At 40.4% G+C, this 11,839-nt stretch overlaps 1 protein-coding gene across 1 annotated transcript in view; it reads right to left on the bottom strand.

The window, feature by feature from the left end:
• Positions 1–11,839, bottom strand: part of atp8b5b (ATPase phospholipid transporting 8B5b) — a 253,067-nt gene that overhangs the window by 189,373 nt on the left and 51,855 nt on the right. The window contains exons 4-5 of the mRNA XM_048600294.1: positions 11,435–11,548; positions 8,809–8,907 (exon numbers count right to left, since the gene is read on the bottom strand). Of these exons, the coding sequence (XP_048456251.1) occupies positions 8,809–8,907; positions 11,435–11,548 (213 nt within the window). The remainder of the gene's footprint in view (positions 1–8,808; positions 8,908–11,434; positions 11,549–11,839) is intronic.

Here is an 11,839-nt window from a genome sequence, read left to right as displayed (position 1 = left end):
TGTGTTCATCCAGCTCCACACCTTGTTATCTCATGATAAACAGACATCAAGGTTTCCCAATTCAGAAACAGGTGGCTGGAGTGAGGAAAGTTCTTGGCACAGAACAACTGCTTCAGGCAAAAATGCCTCAAAAGGTGTTATTTGGCTCTGGAATTGGGGCTAGAGCCAGGATAGAATTGGATCTATAACACTTAGCTGGAGCTGAAAGACTGTCACAGGGGTTGACGAGTGCCAAGGCGATTGTTTAAAGGCCCGCATCAGTTAAACGGGAATTTGCCACTATTGCGGTATTAAATATTAGGCCCTCTAGCTCACACCTCTCACACACACCTTCTGCAACCACCCCAATGGCCTTCATGTTTTTCATGTCAACCCATGCCCTTCCACCCAACCCCAATGGTGCCTTACAGAACCTGTGCCAAATTAATGCCAATTTATGACTCATCCCTAGGGCCACTGTGGCCCTATTCCAGTCTAGTACAAACTCCTGGCAAATCATCACTCATTCATCCCAGGGCCTCTTATAGTCTCCCAAATTCTATGAATATGGAGCCCTCAAATCAGCTAATTGCAGATTAAGTAGAATGAGCTAAAGCTTGAATAAGTGATGGATTTATGATTTTTTTTAACGGAGAGAGAAGTAGAAAAATGGAAGGATTTAGGAAAGACATTCCTAAGTTTTGCGTATAGGTGGTTGAAAGCTTTACCATCAGGTCAAAACCAGTTAAGTACTTAACAAGCAACATTTCTTTTGCAATGTAGTTCAAAGTGACAGCCAAAGCAGGGTCCTTGCAGAGTGATTAAATAGTTGATTGTATAATTGGTCATTAAATATTAATGTTTGTCAGCAGGCTAGCCATGTTCTTATTTTCATATATTTTGATTACAGCTCAACAGGCAGATAGGACGTCCAACTGAAAAACAGAACCTCTGATACTCGCACAGTTCAGCACTAAAATACCAGTCAACACTATATACTTACTTCTCCAGGTGGAATTCAAACCAAATACCTTTTGGCTGAAGGAAAGGGTTCCATCCCAAATCAAGACTAACACCCAAAGTAAGCAAACGCACACTAAAGTGAATAAAAATTAATAGGTACAAGTGGCTTTACATCCTAAATGTCTAAATGAGATGGAGTACTCATGGCACAAGCAGTCATGTGATCTTAAGATATTTACAGATGAGGAATTTCATTCAAACCATGTTAATTTGTCCATACAAAATAACCTTGCATCCAACCCCAGTTGTTTAATCCAACATTGGAGTCCCTGATTCTCTTGCTATGTTTAGTTACCTTTCCAAGTGATGAAATACTTCGACATATCATTTTCAAAGTTACCTTTTAACAGTTATATATTTGTAGTTCTTAATCTTATGTAACATTTTCAACTCATTTTCAGTGCCTTCCAGACAAGCTTAACAGGTCATCCTTTTTTTCCTTGGTACCCAATTAGCCTCACGGTTCTACTCTGTAGTGTCTATAACACTTTACTAACACTTACTTCTCAACAACCAGACTTGAACAGAATACACAAAGTGCAGTTTGACTGAAGCATCACAGTATTATTACCCCTTTCTTTGGTTTGTATTTTGAGAATTTTGAACTATGGTCAAAACATATCAGTTTTGTTAATCATTACTGTGGATTGTATGAACAAGTTGAAGCTGACTTACACTTTAAATAGACATATGCAGGTCATTAATGAGGTCTTTAAACCTTTTCTAATGCCGTATCCAGGTTCTGGCCAGCAAACCTTTACTTCTCACAGCAACTGCAACTTCCCAACCACACTTGTATAGTTTGGCTGGCTGACTTCCTTCTCCTGTCCAACAGGAAGGAGTACATCTCCACTAGTCCTTGCTGCCTCCACCATAATAAGACTTCGCAAGTTTTCTTTCTGTCTTTGCCACAGCTAGCCTTCACAAATAAGGTTCCCTGCAAACATTCTGACCTGTGTTGGGTCCCTTTAAATTGACAGTCTTCATTCACAGAGTATAGGTTGTCAGTACATGTGCCTTCTGTAATTGGTCAGGAATTCCAGAAATGAGAGCTAATGCTATGGCTGAATTAAAGAACCAGCGTAAAACCTGCTGACAAAAACAAAGGTTCCTGATCTTCAACCAGCTACCTGGCTGTGCGTGGATCCATCAAAATACAATTCTGACCTTCGAGCTAACCACAAATGCTTCATTATTGAATTAAGCGACAACTGTTATGGGTTATGAAACTGAATCAAAATTATATGATGAATTTTAACGTCGCAGTGCAAGCTTATGCTTATCAAACATTTGTTTGTAAGAAATTAAAATAATGTTTTAATTATTTTAATTAGAGGCTTCAGCCTCTACTATTATTTAGAAATTGAATAACTTCAGGGTCTATTTTTCCTAAAATACACAGGGAGTGAAGTTTCACAGATATGCTTCTGCTCATCTACCCTAAGAATGTAGAGGTACTGGAGAAAGCACAAGAAAGATTTACAAGTATCAAAAATCACTAGGATAGTGCATTTGAACTCAAGCCCACTAATTCCCAGAGTCGCAACAAATGTGAAGATTTAATGAAACTACGTGAATCATGATTTGCTGCTGACTCTAACTCACTGACTGCTATCCAAAAAATAAAACACACAAGGATTTCCTCAGTCACAATAAAAAGAACTCTGTTTACTGTAACACGCTTAATTTTTTTAAAAATGTGAATGAACAGGATCTTTATTGATGTAACTTTAAAAAAACTTCTCAAATTCTTTAAAATTCACACATCTGCACACTCAACGGCACACAAAGAGAAAAAAGTAAATATTATGAGTCGAGGAAAAGAAGTCTGAGGAACGCAATTCTGTCACACCAGTCCAATATCATAAAACTAGATGAATTGATTTCACAATCCTTTTCCTTTCTTCAAACAATATACTGATGTTTTCCAGACAATGATGATCAGTCTTTAGCTCACTGGTGCTTGCTTGAGCCCGGAGTTTTTCTGGTTTTTGTTGTGCTTTAAAACCATTTCTTTCAGCATTTCCCAAAGTATTTTTTTTTCCGTGCTCACACCAGAAAATCAGAGAGAGCAACTTTACAGAGAAAGGGGTGACAGAAAGATTGATGCAGTTCTCTTCTTGAATTCTCTTTGCTTCTCTCTCACTTCCCTCACATAGACTGTGTTAAACTGCAAACTGACCAGTCAGAGACTTGTTGTCATGCTGAGCTATCCTGAATCCACAACAACTGGTGCCAATTGAAAAGTCAATCAAAAGAATCTCTCAGGTGCCCATTTTAATGGATATAATAATCCCAGAAGTAACATTGCTTCTAATGGAACGGTTAGCTTCACTTGTTTTTCCAAAAGTGCACACAAATCCTTCTATTCTCCCCTTTATAAAGCGGTGTCCATTTTTCTCATTTTCAGTCCATTGTCCACAAGTAAAAGATAAGCTTCCTGAGATAAGGATAATATTGAAATTGGAATGATACCTATGAAGAAAAACTGAAAAGGCTAGGGTTTCTCTTTTAAAAAAATGAAGAGTGAGGAGTCACTTATTAAAGGTCTTTAAAATACGTGAACTTTGATATCATAGGTGTAGTTTTTTTCATTCACTCACAGGATGTGGGCATCACCGGCTAAATTAGCATTTATTGCTCATCCATAGTTGCCGTTGAAAAGGTAGTGCTGGTGAGCTGTCTTTTTGAACTACAGCAGTCCATCAGGTGCAGGTACATCCACAATGCTGTTACAGAGGGAGTTCCAGGATTTTGAGTCAGAGGGAGTGACAATATACTTTCAAGTCAGGCCAGTGAGAGGCTTGGAGGGGTAATTGTAGATGGTGGATGTACCTGTTCCTCTTGTCCTTATAGACAGTAGTGGCCATGAATTTCGAATGTGCTAAGGAACCTTGGTGAATTTCTGCAGAGCATTATATTGATAGTACACCTTGCTGCAACTGAGCATTTGAGGTGGAGGGACTGAATGTTTGTAGATGTGGTACCAATCAAATAGATTATTTTGTCTTGGATGGTGTCAAGCTTCTTGAGCATTGTTGGAGCTGCACTCTTCCAGACATATTCCTGCCATGTGCCTTGCAGGTGGCTGACAAGGTGTGGAGAGTCACAAATTGTGTTAATTGCTGCATGACACCTAGCATCTCACTTGCTGTTGTAGCCACAATATTTAATGGTTGGTCCAGTTCAGCTTCTGGGATGTTGATAATGGGCGGGGGTTCGCTGATAATAACGTCAATGAATGTCAGGGCACAAAAGACCATAAGACATAGGAGCAGAAATTAGGCCATTCAGCCCATTGAGTCTGCTTCAACATTCAATCATGGCTGATAAGTTTCTCAACCCCATTCTCCCACCTTCTCCTCATAAGCTTTGATCCCCTTAAAAATCAAAAACCTATCTACCTCTATCTTAAATATTCTCAATGACCTGGCCTCCATAGCCTTCTGCGGCAATGAATTCCACAGATTTATCACACTCTGGCAAGAAGTTTCTCCGCATCTCCATTCTGAAGGGTCTTCCCTTCACGCTATGACTGTGCCCTCGGGATCTAGATTCTCCTGCTAAAGGAAACATCTTCATAGAATAGAATCATAGAATTCCACATACAGTGTGGAAACAGGCCCTTCGGCCCAACAAGTCCACACTGAACCTCAGAGTATCCCACCCAGACCCATCCCCCTGTAACCCACCTAATCGACACATCCCTGAACACTCTGAGCAATTTAGCACGGCCAATTCAACTAACCTGCACGTCTTTGGACTGTGGGAGGAAACCAGAGCACCCGGAGGAAACACACACAGACACGGGGAGAATGTGCAAACTCCACACAGACAGTCACCCGAGGGTGGGATTGAGCCCGGGTTGCTGGTGCTGTGAGACAGCAATTCTAACCACTGAGCTGCCCATTTTATAAATTTAAAACAGACCCTGTGGTGCAACTCGTCTGTGCCGACCAAACGTTCCATCTGACCTAGTCCCTGACCTAGATCACCTATCTTTGTATCATCTTCCCAATGTCCACTCTATTCAGGCCTTTCAGTATTCTGTATGTTTCAAATAGATGCCCCCTCTTCCTTCTAAACTCCATTGAGTATAGACTAAGAGTCCTCAAACGCTCCTCATATGTTAAGCCTGTCATCCCTGGAATCATTCCCGTGAACCTTCTCTGGACCCGCTCCAGGGCCAGTACATCCTTCCTGAGATACAGGGCCCAAAATTGCTCACAATGGTCTAAACATGGTCTGACAAAGCCGCATAAAGCCTCAGAAGTACATCCCTGCATTTGAATTCTAGTTCTCTTGATATAAATGCAAACATTGCATTTGCCTTCCTAACTACCGACTCAACCTGCAAGTTTACCTTCAGAAAATCCTGGACTAGGACTCCCAAGTCTCTTTGCACTTCAAATTTCAGAATTTCCTCCCCACTTAGAAAACAGTCTATGCCCCTGTTCTTCCTACCACGTTGCATTCCATCTGCTACTTCTTTGCCCCTTTCCTAACCTGTCTAAATTCTTCTTCAGCCTCCCCGCCTCCTCGGTACTATCTGTCTCTCCACCTATCTTTATATCATCTTCAAACTTAGCCAGAATGCCCTCAGTTCCTTCACCTAGATCATTAACATATAATGTGAAAAGTTGTGGTCCCAAAACTGACCCTTGCCAAACTCCATTAATCGCCGGCTGCCATCCCGAGAAGGACCATTTTCTCCCCACTCTGGCTCCCTGCCAGAAAGCAATCTTCTATCCATGCTAGTACCTTGCCTCTAACATTATGGGCCCTTATCTTACTGAGCAGCCTCCTGTGCAAAACCTTGTCAAAGGCCTTCTAGAAGTCCAAGTAATTAACATTCATTGGTTCTCCTTTGTCTAACCTGCTCATTACCTACTCAAACAATTCTAACAGATTTGTCAGGCATAACCTCCCCTTGATGAAATCATGCTGACTTTGCCTTGTTTTACCATGCACTTCCAAGTATTCAGAAATCTCATCCTTCACAATGGACTCCAAAATCTTATCAACAACCAAAGGTCAGGCTAATCGACCTGTAATTTCTCGTCTTTTGCCTTACCCCCTTCTTAAACGGGGGTTACATTATCAATTTTCCAGTCCTCTGGGACCCTCCCTGACTGCAGCACTTCCTGAAAGATCACCACTAATGCCTCTTACTATCTCTTCAGCTATCTCCATCAGAAATCTGGGGAGTAGTCCATCTGGTTCTGGTGATTTATCCACCTTTGGGCCATTCATTTTTTCTGGCAGCTTCTCCTTGGTGATGGTAACCATACTCACCTCTGCCCCCACCGACTCTCTTGAATTTTTGGGATGTTACACATGTCTTCTGCTGCGAAGACTGACACAAAGTACTTGGTCAGTTGCTCTGCCATTTCTGTGTTCCCCATTATTGCTTCTCCAGCATCATTTTCCAGCAGCCCAATGTCTCCTTTTGCCTCTGTTTTACCCTTTATATATCTAAAGAAACTCTTGTAATCTTCTTTTATATTACAGGCTAGCTTACCCTCATATTTAATCTTCTTCTTCCTTATTTCTTCTTTAGTTGTCTTCTGTTGGTTTTTGTAGGCTTCCCAATTCCCTGGTTTCCCGCTGCCCTTCACTGTATTATATGCTTTCTGTTACTTTTATGCTGTCCCTGACTTCCCTTGTCAGCCTCAGTTGCATCATCCTCCCTCTGGAATGCTTCTTTTTCCTAGGGATGAATTTTTGCAGTGTCTCCCGAATTACTCCCAGAAATCCCTGCCACTGCTATTCCACTGTCTTTCCTGCTACCCTCCTCTCCTAGTCAATTCTGGTCAGCTCTTCCTCATGCCTCTGTAGTTGTCTTTATTCAACTGTAATACCATTACATCTGATTCCAGATTCTCCCTCTCAAATTGCAGAGTAAATTCTATCATATTATGGTCACTGCCTCCTCAGGGTTCCTTCACCCTGAGCTCCCTTACTAAGTCTGCCTCACTACACATCACTAATCCAGAATTGCCTGTTCCCTAGTGGGCTCCACCACAAGCTGCTCCAAAAACCCATGTCATAGACATTCCACAAATACCTTTTCTTGTGATCCACTACCAATCTGGATAGTTAAATTCTCTCTTGTTAGTATGGTATTGGTATATTACCAGGCAGTTGTGTGGCATGAATGTTACTTGCCACTTGTTAGCCCAAGCCTGGAAATTGTCCAGGTCTTGGTACATTTGGGCATGAACTATTTCAACATCTGGAGAGTCATAAATAGTGCTGAACACTGCACAGTCTTCAGATGGAAGGAAGGTAAACTAGCTGAAGATAGTTGGGCTAAAAACACTAACCTGAGGAACTCCTGCAGAGATGACCTGGAGCTGAAATTACTCATCTCCAACCACTGCAATCATTCTTCTTTGTGCCAGGTATGATTCCAACCAGAGAGGTTTCCCCCTGATTTCCATTCGCTTCAGTTTTGCTAGAGCTCCTAGATGCCATACTTGGTCAAGACAGTCATTCTCATCTCACTTTTGGAATTCAGCTCTTTTGTCCATGTTGAAACAAGGCTATAATGAAGTCATGAGCTTAGTGGCCCTGGTGGAACCCAATCTGGGTATGACTGAGCAGGTTATTGCTGAGGTGCGACTTGACAGCACTACTGGTGATACTTCCATGCCTTTACTGATTATCAAGAGTGGACTAATGAAGTAGTAATTGGCTGGGTTGAATTTGACCTGCTTTTCTTGTACAGGGAATACCTGAACAATTTTCTACATGATCATGTTGGTACCCATGTTGTAGGCATACTGGAACAGCTTGGCTAGTGGCGCGGCAAGTTCTGGAGCAAAGTCTTCAGTACAATTGCCAGAATATTGTCACGGCTCATAGGTTGCGCAGTTCCAGTGCCACCAACTGTTTCTTAACACCACAAATAGTGAACTAAATTGGTTGAAGACTACCATCTGTGATACTGAGGACCTCAGGAGAAGGTCGAGACTGACCATCCGCTTGGTGCTTCCGGCTGAAGATTTTTGCAAATGCTTCAGCTTTAATTTTTGTTTTGATATGCTGGGCAACACATTATTGAGGATGGGTATATTTGTGGAGTCTCCTCCTCTAATGAACAGTTTAATTGCCCACCACTACTCAAGACTAGATGTGGCAGGACTGCAAATCCTACAGATAGTGCAGATGTTTCTCCAGTGGGGGAACATCAAAATACAAGGTAATCAATAATGAATCTAAGGAGGAATTTATTTATTCAGACAGTAGCTAGAATATGGAACTTGCTCCAAATGGATACTATGTATTATTGAGATGAATAGCATAGATGTTTTTATAGGGAAGCTAATTATTTTAAAAATACAGAAGGAAAGATTGATTGGAAGGATATGCTAACAGAATTAGTAGGGTTGAATGAAGTTTTAAAATCCAAATTGCCAGTTTCAGTAACAAAAACAGAAAGAGCTGGAGATGCTCAGTAGATCCAGCAGCATCTGTGGTGAGAAAGCAGAGTTAACACTTCAAGTCCAGCGAAAAATGGGTCACTGGACTTGAAACATGTTGCCAGACCTGCTGAGCTTCTCCAGCAATTTCTGTTTTTGTTTCAGATCTTCAGCATCTGCAATTCTTTGCCTTGTTCTTATGGGTAGTTTCTGTGGTGTAAAATCTATGTTCCTTCAGCTGAAAAGCCATGAAACTCTTAGAAAACAGTATTTACGTAGCTGAACTTCCAATAGATTTGTAAATGAAATTCAGCCAAATCACTGAACATGGAGGTTATTTTCACAAAGTAAATCAAGATATTGAATTGTAAAAAGAACTTACATAATCATCAATGGCATCTTTCACTGCCGTTATTATCAACACCAGCATTAAGGGTACAACTGTGGTATACCAAGACAGAGATGATACTTGTGGAATAAGCTGAAAGAAGTAAATGCAGTACATTTAATACATCCAAAGTAAATAATAAAAATATCTTGCAAATAACTGTTAAAAGAGGAATTACTTTTTCTGCTGTGGAAGCACCGAAGTGTAACAAATGATAGTCAGTAGCTGAAGTTGCTTGAATTTTTAAAAAGTAATTACATTAGAGTCATATTACACACAAATTCTAGGTAAATAATCTATTCAGCATCAGATTTGACTGTACTATGATTAATTTGGGCGCTGGTAAATTAGTACAGCATGATCCCTTCATGATAATTCATTAAACATTTGAGCCACTGAAATGAGAATAAATTGATACGACTGTTTTATTTGGAACTGCTTTGATAATTCTTTATTTGGTATCTTGCAAACACAATGGTTCACCCGTCCTCAACTGGGAGCTTAAGAGTTTGGGATATCTCACCTGAAAACATAACAAATTTAGGAATGCTCACCGGGGATCAGGTCATAACATTTTCAATTTTTGCTAAAAAAGATACATTTCTGTCAATGTTTTATTGTCATGAATTCATTGAGGATATTTGCAAGAATACCAATTCAATGAAAAAACCAATATTTAAATACACACGAGAGGACCTTGCTGACTGATTGTCAAATGGACTGAGATTGATAGAGGAGTTGTCTTGACAAACCCACCAAAATATGTTGATTTCAGTTAACTGCCAGGCTCTGTTGAAATTTTAAAGTAGGCAGGTTGATTCTGACTGGTCAGAACATTGCTCTGAGGAATTACCAGCAATGGCTGTCACTTATTTTGTTCAGTTGAAATACCATGCCTTCACTCCCCTCATCCAAGCCATTGATGTAAATTACAAAATATTGAGACTCTAGCATAGACCTCTGCAGTATCATCACGCCCTGTCAGTCAGACGAAACCCATACGTTACTTGTCACTTATCAGTACAGGAAGCGTTTTAATTCTACCTGAAAAGGTGAGTGGTGCTAAGAGACAAATAAAACACAGCATGGATTAAGAGGCATCTGTGAAATGTGAAGCCAAGTGGTTAATCCATGCATGGACCACACCAAGCACCAACATCCATATTGAGGTGGATAGATCACATGTGCTCAAACCTCATGGTCAGTGATAGGTGAAAGCTGCACTTGGATGACAGAACAGCGTTTTCAAAATACTAAAAAACACTCAAACTACAAAAGCATAAAATACTTTGAACTCTTTGCTACCACCTTCCCCCAAAAGGTACAGCACCAAGTAAGAGATGAGCACTCCATCTACAATGGAAAGATCAGAGCACACAATAGTATCACAAGACAGTAGGGTACTTTATTCCAACAGAACCTGCACGAGTACAGACATTTGCTCAATAGTTGCTGTGCAAACAAAACAGATGTCACAACTTGGTGCACAGTGCACACATGCAACATTGGAAATAATCAAGGCAGGAAGAGTTACAAGTACTTAAGAGGGAAGGCATAGTAATGTTCATCATCATGTAAATGGTGAGCCTTGAGTATCATCAGCAAAACTACTGATGTTTCAGTTGCGGCATCAAACACATGACCTTCTGATGGGAGTTTCCAAAGGCAGGTCAATCTTTTGCCGAAACCTTGGAGAAGTCCATCCATGCCATTAAGAGCGAAATTTCTACAGCATTTGACTGCATGGTCTCCTCCATTTAGAAAATGAGAGGCACTGAGAGGTGACCCTCTTGGAGACACATGTGGAGTAGCCCCAAGTGAATGCAAGGACTGTACAGAGACTTCCACAACGTAGCACCATTCATGAGATCGATGGAACAATGAGTAGGCAAGATGGAGCTCTTGGAGATAAATTAATCTAGTCAACTGAGGAAACACATATAGGACCTGAAATGGCATGGAATGCCAGGTTGAAGCCAAAGGGAGCCCCTCATAAGGCACTTCAATAGTTGAAGGCAGATCCTCAAAGCCCTCAACAATGACAACAATGCTGTTTGAGGTTTTAGTGACTAAGGTAGCACCTGCACTGAAACAAATGGCCCCGAATGTGCCAAATCCCAGTAGGCTCAAGTACCAAAAGGTTGTGGCTATTCCGCATCAAAAAAAGCAACAGTTTGCCCCACAGTCAATTCAAGCTGCAGTTGAAGCACCTTGCAGAAGCAAAAGTAGGTGACTGTGTCAATACACAGCTGGAATATTATGAACAGTTGTGGACCCCTTATCTAAGGAAAGATATAGTTACATTGGAGGCAATCTACAGAAGGTTCACTAGACTGATACCAGGTATGGAAGGATTTTCTTATGAGGAGAGGTTGAGTAGGCTGGGCCTGTATTCATTGGAATTTAGAAGAATGACATGTGATCCTATTGAAACATACAAGATTCTTCAAGGACTTGACAGGGTCGATGCATGGTTTCTTCCGCGTATGAACCTAGGACCAGAAGTCATCACCTCCAAATAAGTGGTTGCACATTTAAGACAGAAATGAACAGAAAACGTGACTGGCAAAAAATCAATACCAAACCAAAAGCACAAACACAGGTGTAGTTGAATTCTTACCTGTAAAACAAGTAAAAATAAAAAATAAGCATTGGCAATTCGTTGGAACTGTTCAAACAAGTTGATTGGCAAGAATGTGAAAATGTTATATTTGGACGTTTTAATTCGATTGTTCTGAAAAGAAAAACAAGTTTTGTTAAGTGTGTGAAAATAAATAATGCAAATACAAACATTTCAAATTATAGTATCTCACAATAAGTTCAATGTTCCTGTGGAGGCTGCATACAATGTCATTTAACAACTATAGAAAAGTGGAGAGATTATTTTGTTTATTTATTCTTATGCACAGTAATAAAATATAAGGGAGGACCTTCAAACAAACAAATGAATGCCTTATTTTTGTTATAAATTATTGACAGAAATCTTACAACAGTTTTTGCCTATCCTATTATAGAGTTGATCAAT

The sequence above is a fragment of the Rhincodon typus genome, chromosome 1 (genome assembly GCF_021869965.1).
Source record: "Rhincodon typus isolate 14 chromosome 1, sRhiTyp1.1, whole genome shotgun sequence".
Taxonomy (NCBI): Eukaryota; Metazoa; Chordata; class Chondrichthyes; order Orectolobiformes; family Rhincodontidae; genus Rhincodon; species Rhincodon typus.
Note: the sequence above shows the minus strand (reverse complement) of the source record. Positions and strands in the feature narration are given on the sequence as shown.